The sequence below is a fragment of the Alligator sinensis genome, unplaced genomic scaffold, assembly GCF_000455745.1.
Source record: "Alligator sinensis unplaced genomic scaffold, ASM45574v1 scaffold542_1, whole genome shotgun sequence".
Classification (NCBI taxonomy): Eukaryota; Metazoa; Chordata; order Crocodylia; family Alligatoridae; genus Alligator; species Alligator sinensis.
The window spans coordinates 112,128-124,829 of NW_005841963.1; the positions used below are offsets into that span (position 1 = coordinate 112,128).

The 12,702-nt window shown below is 40.2% G+C and overlaps 1 protein-coding gene across 6 annotated transcripts in view; it reads right to left on the reverse strand.

Annotated features, from left to right (window-relative positions):
• Positions 1-12,702, reverse strand: part of ADGRG6 (adhesion G protein-coupled receptor G6) — a 171,860-nt gene that overhangs the window by 43,055 nt on the left and 116,103 nt on the right. For all 6 annotated transcript variants that reach the window (XM_025200309.1, XM_025200311.1, XM_025200310.1 and 3 more), the window contains 3 exons: positions 12,178-12,385; positions 11,085-11,250; positions 1,551-1,691 (listed from right to left, as the gene is read on the reverse strand). In XM_025200309.1, coding sequence (XP_025056094.1) covers positions 1,551-1,691; positions 11,085-11,250; positions 12,178-12,385 — 515 coding nt within the window. The remainder of the gene's footprint in view (positions 1-1,550; positions 1,692-11,084; positions 11,251-12,177; positions 12,386-12,702) is intronic.

Sequence of the window (12,702 nt, forward strand, 5' to 3'; positions counted from 1 at the left end):
CCCCCCCCACTGGAGCAGCTGGTGGAGCCGTGCAGCTTTATAATAAAGCTTTCAAGAAAAAATAGCTGAAAAGGATTTTCCCAGATCTAAGTTTTCACTTTCTACCTATCAAGTGCCTTTTATTTTAAATTTAAAGGACATTCTATTGCCATTCAGGGTCACCTGTTAAGAAGTCAGACAGATCAATTTTATGGTGATTTAGCATCTGTATGCTCAACAGATATGTGTGGGGGTGTTATTAGCTGTAGATTGCAATCATTATGGTTGAACTTTATCCCTAAATCTAAAATACAGAGAAACTAAGGTTAATGATTGGACCTCATGAAGAACAAATTTAGTGTCCTTTAATAAAATAACATGTTTTGTCATTATATAGATTGTGGGCCATTATGACAAACCTACTGTTACATGTTTTTTTGTTTTCTTTATTCACTGTATCATCCTGTTTTCCAGAAAAAAAAATTAAAAAGGAATACCATATAAAACAGCTACAGACATTGCAGGGTGTATTTCAGAAGGCAATTGTGGGTCATGGGTATTTGCTAGCCTAGCTTATCTGGAGCATCTAGATACAGTGCCAATAAAAACGATAATATACACACAATACAATACTAGAGTTTTGCGGATGCACAAGAGCCAAAGGTCATTTGAAATACTAATGGGAAAACAAACTCAAGCCAAAAACATTTCTCATTATGAAAACAATGTTTCCTCTGAATGAACTCAGTATCATTGTGAAGTAGAGGATTTTTCCCCTTGATTGGGATCTTCCTAACTCAGTGGTGTAAGACAACCTGAAAATGGATACAATTATCATATGATAAAACTTAAAGAAAAAAAACATGTGTGTGTCAATCATCTTAATTTTCAGATCTGAATATTTCTACCTCTGCTGTACAGAGAACAATATGTAGTATGAAAATGAAGTGTGTCTTGAGAATGCAAATATGTAGTACTGTTCCTGAGTGAAATTTGTCCCTGGAGTACCAAACCAGACCAATGGTTTAAGTGGGACTTGAATGGATGTTTAGGTTTTATGCTGGTTTTCTCCACAGAGAGGAATTTTAACAGTGTCATGATTATTTCTTTAAAGGAATAAAAATAAAGAAGGAAAATAAATAGTTTGAGCACTATTAAAGGCCAGATTCCAACTTGGGTAAAAAAGCATGCCTCAGCTGACTGCAGTGAAATGTGGATGTGAATAGATGCTCTTTTAAAGCCCTGTAAACTAATTCTGATTATACAACAAGTGGAGTCTCAATTCCTTCTAGATTATTATGAGCAAAAGTTTATGCCATATGTCACAGATAAGAAATTTTCCTTGAGGTGAGGTTTACAGTAGAGTCTCTGATTAATATGCACAACTTCAGTACCATGGCAATCTAGTCATCATTTATATGCAAAGTTTATTCCCAATACAGATTTGTATTTTTACCATGGCATTTCTGTAACTTGTAAGATATGAAAAAGTAATTATACTTCAGGATAATTTTGGCAGGTTCATTTGATTCAAGTTCAGGTGAAATGAATTCATACATATTCATACTTGCCTGAAAAAGTCCATTTTTATTGAAAAAGGTAAACTGAGCCCTGGAAACAGCTTCAAACTCATCTTGACTTAAATTCATCAGTAAACTTGATGGCAGAAAAATGGAAGCCAGGGCATTTGACTGATGCTTGTCAAAATCTATCTGTTATATAAAAACAAGAAATACCAGTTTAGACTAAAAAAAATCCTTGAACGTCCATTATAATTGATGCATCCATCTAATATAATCTGAGTACGGGTCTAGAATAGCCATTGACATACATAGGGCATAGAGGCAGATGAGGACTGCTATTATCCAAAATAGTGGTCTGGTAAATTTTCACAACTTCCTTGTATGAACACAGGCTTGTGTCATACAAAAGTGGTAAGCAAAACTGATCCTGAGTGGCTGTACTGATGCCTTGAGAAAAATGGCTTTCAGAATAATTTACATCCTTTAAACTATTCTAATATATATCCAACAAGAGAAGGCACAGAGCATTTGTACATCCTCTTTTCATGAGTGGTGCTGCTTGTTCCTTGGCCATAATTGTAGAGCAGGGCCATTGCTTGACTGGTTTAGTTTATGCTTAATTCATGTTTTAGGTGCCTTTGCACTAGAAAAAGTTGCAGTTATTTTTGCAGAGGGTGAGAGAGGCAGAAATATTAGTAGCAATGTGAGCGCTGGCATGGGCACAGATCAGGCATTTTTGCCACTGAATCATGAATTATTCTGGCTCCTTTTTACATTAGTACTTGCAGTTTTGCAAGTGCCTGTATACTGTTGCTTTGTAGGAGCAAGAAGGTATGGGCTTTCTAGTGTATAAATGGATTTAGAAGATTTTCTTCACAACTGCAGGGATTAGAGAGTATAGTTCAACTGAGAGAAGTTGATTCTGTGACAAATTTCATGGATTCACAGAACAGACAGGGCTTTGGTTATATTTAAAGTGTCATAGTAGAGGCACAGAATGATCATATTTAGTCATTTCATATTCAGAAGCATGATCAAAATAAAATAGCTCTAATTTGTTTTAATCTTTTTTTTGTTACAGGACAAAATTCAGATTGGTGCTCAGGCACCTCCAATTCAGGTTTTGGTATTCTAAAAATTGGACAGCTGGCCCAAGAGCGTGTTTCAAAGAAATTAGGTCAAGAAGCTTTGCTCCTATATTGTCAATGAAAGGACAGACAGTTCCACAGGGTGACTGATGAAGTCTAAATACTAGGGGCCAACATCTATTGCTGTATGTGCCTATGTGGCACATATGCTGCCATATAACTAGAGTTTAGGGCAACTATGCACAGTTTAGGGTTCTATTTTCCCCTGTGGCAAAATAGACTCACCCTGAGCCTACAGAAGGGTGGAGGTGATGGTAGCAGTGGAGGAGCATCTTCCCACCTTTTAGCTCAGTAGTGGGTACAGAATCTACATGGAAAGCAAGCACAGGTTCTAGGCTCCACTCACTGTACCATACCTCCTTTCCCCTCATGGAGATGGACCTTGATAATACCTTTCTTGCCTATTGCTGGGGTTTATAGCACTTCTGCTGTACATGTAGCTTCATACTCCTTCTGGTTGATGTGCCTTCTATTCCCTGGGCAAGTGCCCTAACCACCAGGCTATCTCCTATGGCAATGGTTCCTATCATGTCTAATATGCATAGGAGGGGTGTGCAAAACAGGCCATATTCAATTCGGATTCGGCCCAAATCAGGGATAATGATTTGATTAGTTGATTCAGATCACTATCCATGATTCGATTTGGCCAAATCCGAATCTGAAGATTCAATGCTGATTTGGAGAATCAGCGGTTCAGCCATAGACACAACTTTAAACGTTTTTTCTACACACCTCGAGGAGAAAGATAGGAGATGTTCCTCTTCTAACATACAACGGCCAAAGGGTTTTCACGCAACTTAAATTTTGGGATTTACCCACTTTTTTATGTATGAAGGTGATTTTATTTTGCCAAGCAGCTGCCCAACCAGAGTGCAGGCCTACTAAGTGTGCTTAGTAGACTTGTGCAGCCTATGTGTAACTGTCAAAAACTAGTCATGAGCTATTTAAATACATAACACAAAATAGGATTTAGGCCTAAATGGTGAGCTGTCTTGACCTAGCCAACAGGAAGCCATAAGCCCAGGGGAGTGTGGAAACTCTGCCCTTCTCTGGATCTTAGCTGCTTGACTCAGGGCACACATCTGATACCTCTAGCCACTCAGGATCCAGAGCCTCGAGTCTTCTGGTGCCTAAATGATATCATGGTGATATCACTACTATTCACGTCTTACATATTAGCTTAGCAGTTTGATACTCATCAGAAGATCTAGATGGTGCTTTGTGATGTATCTGTGGATGTTCAATCTACTATATTTCAAGATGTTGCTTATGGGTTCAAAATTATGTTTCTATTTAGCATCATTCATATTTAAGAAGGGTAAGTGACCATTACTTTTGGAATCCTGTTTATATTAACAAATGCATAGTAACAATTGTGTTTGATTAACATTGTTTCTCATCATTTACAAAGATTTAATTCTTTCCCTTCTGAACTCTGTCAGAGCTTATCAGATTTCCCAGTTTCCTTGTGAAACAATTTGGGGAAGGTGGGGAAAAACAAAGATTTTTTAAAAAATGACATTTAGGGCATAGGTGACGGAAGACCTGACTAACGCGGTGAAGCCCCCCAAATGCAGGGCAGTGGTGGCAGTGCAAAGGACCACAGGGCAGCCCGTGTGTGGGCTCCAGGAAGCTGCAGCAGGGGATGCCCACAGGCACAGACATGTAGCCACAGCCTGCATGCAGCCAGGATCACAGCCCAGCAATTTGTGGAGCACTGCCCACCATAGCAAGCAAGTTTGTGAAGGGGAAGGGGGAAAGCAGATTGAGGCCCCCACAGTGTGGGAAAGAGTGAGGCAGAGACAGAGGCATGGGCTGGGGTGAATGGGGCCCCAGGGCAAGTTGTGGGATGGTCAGAGCCCAAGGAGCTTGTCCAGGGATGCAGGGGGGCTCCCAGATGCCCCCCAGATCTCTGTGTGGGGAAGAGGTTGCCTTCCACTATGGGCTGGAGCTCTATGCCCCACTGCCTCTGCCTTGGGAGCTGTGCAGTGCCATGTGCCTGCTGCCACTGGGTGGGCAAGGGACACGGTGCAGAGTGGCAGAGGCAGGCACATGGCGTTGCGTGGCTGCTGAGTCAGTGGCAGCTGAGCACAGAGCCCCAGCAGGCAGAAGCGGAGGCAAGCAGGCCCTGCCTGCGCCCTGCACTCAGATCTGGAAGGCATGTGCCCCTTGTGCCTCCCCTAGGGTGCACACAGTGGAGGGAGTCCCTCTGCACCCTTGGGCGAGCTGCCCAGGCTCTGACTATCACACAACCCATCCTGAGGCACCATTCACCATGCGTCTACCCCACTTCCTCCCTCATTGTGGGGACCTTGATTTGCCCCCTACCCCTTTCCTCTCCCCCTGCCCTTTACCCCTCCGCAGACTTACCTGCTGAGTGTTGTGTGTGTGTATGTGTGTGCGTGTGTACTCAGGCCCCCCAAATAATATTTTTATCCTCCACCTATGATTTGGGATCACCAGTTAGCCCTAGCAAAAAACAGGAACTTTCTGGAGTCAGAATAAGGATAGCCTCCACAGGATTTTGTCAAACAACCAGGAACCTGCTGTCTCTCTGACCATTCATCTATACAGTCAGGTTCTTATATGAACACTCCTCACTGTCATACAAATGAGAGCTACTACTTCCCCATCCCGCCATAGGTACAAGCAGAGAAGCAAGGTGATTCTCCCAACACTTGGAACAAGACATTGACACCAACAGACAAGCAAACGCTGGAATGTTAGTGCTGAAATTCTGTTGGAGTGTAAACACATCTTACACTTGTTTATGAGTGAAAGTCACTGAGAATGAAGCCATTTGCATAGACTGAAATGGTCAAAAATACCATGCATACTGTTTCATCTGTAACTCAATAGTTTTTAGTGAAGGAACTTTTACAAACAGAAGAATTGATAATATCAGTGGTTAAACCTCTAATCAGACTATTTCCTCATAGACTGTTCTTTTAACTGTTGTCTCTTAGGGCTGTGTTGCATGTTACATTTAGCATGTGTTAAATGCACTTAAAACACAAGCAACCTCATATTCAAGCAGAACCATGTGATAGGTATGCTCATACTACAGCAAATTTATGACTCGTTGTGTGAGGAGTATCTCCAGATCATCTTAAGTAACATGAGTTCAACTATTGTCAGTCTGCTTCATGGAGAAAATAGGAGCAATCTGCGGTCCTCACCAAGCTGTGACATCAGCCAGGGGCCTGTCTGCTGTACCAAGCTTCCAGGTGAGATGAGGAAAGCCACACGTGTTAGGAGGAAGGATACTGAATCTTTCACTTGTTAGATTCCTCCAGGATGAAGTTGAAAACCAGGTGCCTGCAGCCCCAGAGGGTTCCAGGGCAGGTCCTAAGCCTAGCACTATACTAAGACTCCAGGCCAGTGCCCAGGCTGGGACTAGCTATCAGTGAGCTATGCATTAGGGCTATGCGACACTTCAGTTGCTGATTTGATTCAGTGGAGATGTGGCTTGATTCAGTGGCTGAATCTCTGAACCTGAATCGAATCAGGAGACCCTTTAATCTCTCTGAATAGAATCAGAAAGATTATACAATTTGGACATAGACATGGCTTTAAATGTTTTTTCTACATGCCTCAAGGTACCAGGCAGCTTGTGAATGCTGAGATGCTGGGGTGGATGAAGCGTCCCACAGGAGCATGGAGGAGTCTCCAGCATGCTTGGCAGCAGACTTGTAAGTGGACCAGAAGAACTTCCAGGTCTGCCGGGGAGTGTGCGGAGGGCCCCCCCAGCTCGGGGACTGGTGCCTCCTGGTTGTGGGGAGGAATCCAGGGTCCCCCTGTGCCTGATTGCTGAGCCGGGAGGAGGGTGTGGGGGGGCCTCCAGTGCACTCCCTGGTGGACCCAGAAGTGGACTGGAAGTACTTCTGATCCACTTCTGGGTTTGCTGCTGAGCACACGGTGCCCCCCCATGCTCCATCCATCCCACGAGCCATGCCTGGTACCTCGACGTATGTAGAAAAAACATTTAAAGTTGTGTCTATGAACCGCTGATTCTCTGAATCAGCACTGAATCTTCAGATTCGGATTTGGCCGAATCAAACCATGGATAGTGATCCGAATCGACTAATTGAATCACTATCCCTGATTTGGGCCGAATCCGAATTGAATATGGCCTGTTTTGCACACCCCTATTATGCATATTAGACATCATAGGAAACATTGCCATACTTAGAACACATTCTAACTTTAATACTGCGCAGATTTAACACCTACTGGGTGCATCTACATGTTCATTAATGCGCCATACGTACAACACATTACATTTAGTACCTGTAATGACAGGTACTAACTTAATGTGCAATAATTGGTGCTACTGCATGTTAGCGGAGATGAACGCTTCTTATGTGACAATGCACAGCAGACTAAATCTACCATGCATTAGCATAGGTTTTGCCAGACACGCTAATTCACAGTAGAATTAGACTTCTGTGCATTAAGCATCTCGTGTAGATGTGCCCACTAAGTATCCCTTGTGACAAGGCCCTTAGGTACCATGTAGTACTATAACACAGGAGATAATGGGACATAACATAATTCACTGTGTCTAATAGAATTTTTTATAGAATCCACCTCTAAACTTTTAACCAGCTAGTCTCTAACGTGCCACCCTGCCCTACATTCTACCTTGAAACTCAAAACTAGAGGTAGCTGAGTACAGAAAACCAAGTGCTCATAAAAGTTCTTGTAAATGAAATGATGGTATTTTCAGTCTCTCCCATATACACACAGTAAATGCTTTGAAGAACAAGGGTGTATTTGCAAGAATGTTAATCTAACTTTTAAATAGAATCACATATAATAAAACAAAGAAATATGTGTGATTTTTTTCACAGCTTCTGAAGCCATGTTGCAAACTACTTGTTGGCATTCCCACAATTAATCAACAGGCCTAGATAACAAATGAATTTAAAAGGAGACTCCTCTTTATCTGTTATGTCAAGCAACCATGAGACTGGTAATCAATTATAGTTGCAATCAGCAATAAAACTAGGGCAGGGGCTACAGGTTTAAATATCTGTTGACATAAACTATGCTGAGCAAGTGCGAATAACAAATCCATTTGTAAAAATCTGAACCTGTTCATAAGTAATTCCTGACAGGCAGAACAGAACACTAAATCCATGTGAAAAAAGAGTCACAATATACAGTTTGAGCAGATCTAAGAAAAACCCTGCATGTATAAAAACATCTCTTTTGGTATTTTGTGTACTTCAGTGTAGGTTTCTTTTAAAGCATGGACACATTACAGGAACAATTCAATCAAATGAAATGCTAAATATTAACTTAGTCCAAGGTTTGGCAAGAACTGTAGAGAGATCAGAATAAACAGAATCTTTTCAAACTGTTGTGGATACATTTGCTTGATATCCACCTTAAGAGAAAAAAAATGAGAAACTGTCTGACATGTAACTTGAAATTTTAAGACTGTGAAGAGCCTGGGATATATCATCATGGTGCTGGCTGAAGTTTTTGGGCTTAAAAATGGGAATCTCCCCGACCGGGGACAGAAAATATCTTTCCTGATGGACATGGAAACTATGAACTGTGACCACAGCTGTTGCAGACATTTTTGATGGGAAGGATGCTAAGAATTCTGTCAGCTGTTGGAAATGTAAAAGGCTGAAAATCAATTTAAGCTCCAAAAAGAACATTATTAATAACTTGTCAGAGCTTGGACCTTATGATAGGTTAGATAGAGCAATAAAAAATTATTCCAGGGCAAGAAAATTTGAATATACTTGGATGTCCTCAGGCCACAGATGGTATTTCTTATTATAAATTCAGGTCATCCCAGGTCCAATTTCAGAGTTTTTTCCTTTCCCCTTTCCATGAATGGGGGATGAATATTGGGTGATAAAATTTCCTCCTGTTTGATAGAAATCATCTATAAAACTTCATTGATAAAGGAAACAATCAGGTGTCTTCACAATGCATCTTTCCCCTTTCAGCCCTTTCCACTGCATGATTTAGAGAAAACATGGGCCAAATTCTCTGAGTGTAATATGAATGAAACTCCATTATAGTGAATGTAGCTATGCCTATTTACACTAGCAGAAAATCTGATTATTTAATTTTAGGTCCAGAAGATCGTAGAAAAAATGCTTAACAGGCTTATGGTCTTTTACATTACTATTATTAATTTATCTAGTGTCACACATTTGTCATGCTACTTTACCAAAGTGGTAAGTTATTTAGGACTGGACCTAGGCCAATTTATACTAGAAAACAATTTTCTATTATATTAGAGCAGTAACTGTTTAGATGTTTATGCTGTAGTGATTAGCATTGTTAACCATTTGCATAACTTTGGCTTCAAATCGAGGAATTAACTCCTCAGGTTTGATTATTTGTCAGCAGTAAGATTTCATATTGGATTCTTTTGCTTGCCCCTTTCTACATAAGCCTCCAAAGAAGATTTGCACACAAAAATGTAGGAAGTATAGTTAGAGCACTGAAGGACCCTGCTCTGCCACACACTTCTTGGGTGGCCATGGACATAGTCATCAGGGCCAGATTTTTAAATGTACTTAGGTGCTCTAAGATGCAAGTAGTTATTTAGGAGGCTTTTTCAGAAGGGCTGAGACATCTCTGTCTTGTTAATTTAAGTGAGAGTTAGGCACCTAATAAAAATACCACTATATACCTACCTGCACCAATAGGAGCCTAAATATCTTTCAAAATGTGGTTTCTAGGCTCTCTGTGCCTCAGTCTTCTACCTGGAGTAACATGAGGCTAACAGTGCTTTCATACCACACATGGTAGTTCAAGGGTGAATGCATTAATGACTGTGAGGTGTTCAATTACCATAGTAATGGAGGACTTTGTTCATTTTGATCACTCTCTGCTTTCTTCACTATTTTTCATAGATGAAATTTAAAACTAAAGAACTAACCTCTATGGGGGATACAGAATTCACAACACAGCTCATAATACACATCACTATTAAATCACCGTTGGAGGTTACTAAAGTGCATATCACAACAACTATGAAGTCCTGAACTTCATGTGCATGCAAGCATGACTTATTCTGCGATACAACTGACTGCAAACATTTAGGGTTAGGTCCTAGACCACTGTTATGCACTTAAGTGGCACGTCCTGCAATTTTTGGCACTTATGCAGAGTTTGGAATCTATCTCCATGGATATTTCCGTGCTCATGCTGCACTTGCCTTATTAACATGCTCAGAAGGCAGCACTCCAGTTGTGTTAGGCTCCATTGCAGAGCAGGATCAGTGAGAAACATGCAGAGAGCTAGATAAATCCTAAAACTTTAGATGCAGAAAAACCATGAATAGTGAGTTTGGAGGAAAGGGTCTACCCATTTTTAGCCCAATAGCAGGAGACCCAAGTTCCAGGCCCCTCACTTGGAGGTAAATCTGCATTGCCCATTCCCCCACAAATTTCATTAGCCATCAGGTATGGCCCTGGCATTTCCTAAAGCACCCACTAGACTTTTTCTTGAACATGGCCCACTGTGCACCTATAAGAGGAAGTTATATGAGATCAGGAGGAGGAAAACAAGGGTGACTTGGTAAGTGGACACTGCCTTGGAAAGGAGTAAGTGCCCTGAGTCTCAGTCCCTGATCCTAATTGCCTTTCTTCACTTCGTATTTATTATTCATTGGATAAAATGAATAAAGAGCAGTGGGATAGTTTCTGCCCCATTCCAGGCAGGAACCAAGGTTAAGACTGAGCATATGTACATGTAAAGGTTAAATTACACAATTTATCTGTGTGTCTGATACCATCCATAGTTCATTGTTTTGTATAGGTGACCTAGGAATACATTCAATCAACTTCTCTCAGCCATCTATAGGTAGAATTTTAGTTACAAAAGTGACATACAATCTGAAGTCTGAAATTCACTGCCTTTGTCTCATTCATGTTATAAAGAAATGGGGATATTTGCAGATTAGTGAATATACCTTAGCCCTTATTCTTGCTAAATATTTTTCAAGAACTTCTGATTCTCAGCAATAGGATACATGTTGCCAGTATCATCAGCCGTTCTTATATATCTGTAAGCACATTTAACCCAAGAAGCAGCACCAGCACACTATGAAACTAATAGGCAGTTTATAGTGAAGTTATGCAGGACTGTTAAATTAAATATTTTGGTTAGTATAATATAATCCTAGAGTCCAATTCAGGAAACTGTTAGAGGCTGAAACATTTTTCAACTGGAACACATTTGAACTATTCAAACAAAACATTTTTAATATGTAAGAATCATAAAGAAAACTGAGCCTGGGTTTCCCATCATCTAGGGAAATATTAAATTAATTCATTTGGAATAATGGGGGAGGAAAAGAAATATATAATTCTGATTGTGACATGTATGCCCTTCTAGGACATACATATCTAATAATAATTCTGGACACCAGAAGGACTTAATGCTGCTGGTTTTGTACCTGAAAATCTGAAGCATTGTTCTGAGAACCAACACTGAAGGAAGAACCTCTGAATGAAGTTGAGTTCATGGAAGAAACTCCAAGAGCTAGATTCCGAGTAGAAATACTCATAGATGGTCCAGTGAACTGAATCTTTAAGGCTAAGGCATCAATTGTTTTTAGAGCTCTAAAAACATAAAGAAAATTATTACAAAAAAGTCAACAAAGTTGACAAGAAGAAAACCAAACCAAATAAAAAATGACACCTGTATTACAGCAGCAGAAAAGTGAATGTGTTCATTTTAGACAATTTCTCTGAGTGTTGACTGCACTTCTGTCACTATTTTTATAAACTCAACAGGAGCTGGATAACTGAATTCCCCAGGCCAGATTTTCAACAGGTATAAATTGCTGTAGATATGCTGAAAGCATAACCATAGTCATGCTGATTTACATCAGGCAGAGATCTGCACACCTGACTTCACTTTCTTTAGCCTAGAATAATATTACAATAATATTAAGAGTTACAGTGTATGATATCACTTCATTTTGGAATTGTCTTGAAGCTGCACCAGAACAACCTTTTATCAAGCCAATTAATTTCAGTATTGCAATATCTTGGACACGTCTACATGTGCCCCTATGGTGCTGTTGTTACTGGACCATCACTCAGTATTCCTTTTGGAAGTATGTGCTCCCTTGGTATAGTGTATTCCTTTTGGAAGTACTAAATGATGGAGCAGTAACACCATCTGCGTGGCGTACTGTTATTTTTAGCTGCTACATTGGCATAGCAATGCGCTATACTGAGGGAGCATGTCACTATGGCAATGTAGCTGTGCCATCACAGTTTTTGCCTGCCAATGCTACATCACCATAGCGCATCGTTACGGTGATGTAGCGTCATGTGTAGACATGCCCCTTAAAAATAAATCTTTTACTAATCTCACTTATTTGAAAAACTTCTTTCAGGAAACTTAAGCAAAATATTTGCGCTGAATTGTTTATAGCTTATATATCCTGATATCAAACGCTTGAGGTTTTTATGACTTCATATCCAGACAGGTAGTGAAATCCTCTCTAAGTCTTCTTCCTGAAATTCATATATACTTACTCAGAAGATGATGCAGCCAAAACACTGTCTGAACTGGTGAGAATATTGGAAAAAATGGTCACCACAGTGGAACCCAAAGATGCATCAATGTCTTCATCATTCACAATTTTTTTGAGCTTCTGAACTACATCATTTACTTTGTCTGAGGTCAGCTGCTGTCCTTCACCAGTGAGATTCAGAAGCTGATTGGCTATATCAGCTGCATTTTCTGCAGTGGCATAGATAAAAGGAACCGTAAGAAGACAGAGATATAGGCGAATTCTCAAGCACCTCCTACTTGAATTAGAATGTATTCAATGTTATTTGTATCAATACAGTAATCAACTAACATAACATATATAGGAATGGATGACCCCTATATAATGCCCTTCTGTTTCTTTTGGGTTTTTTGCCTAATTTCACCATGTTTTATACTACTTTATAGGAGGAGAAATTACAGGATGTGAAATAAAAGGGACATGCATATTTTCCCTTCTTTTCTTTCCTTAATCTTTTCTGCTCATTGATTTTGCAACCAAAGACTGC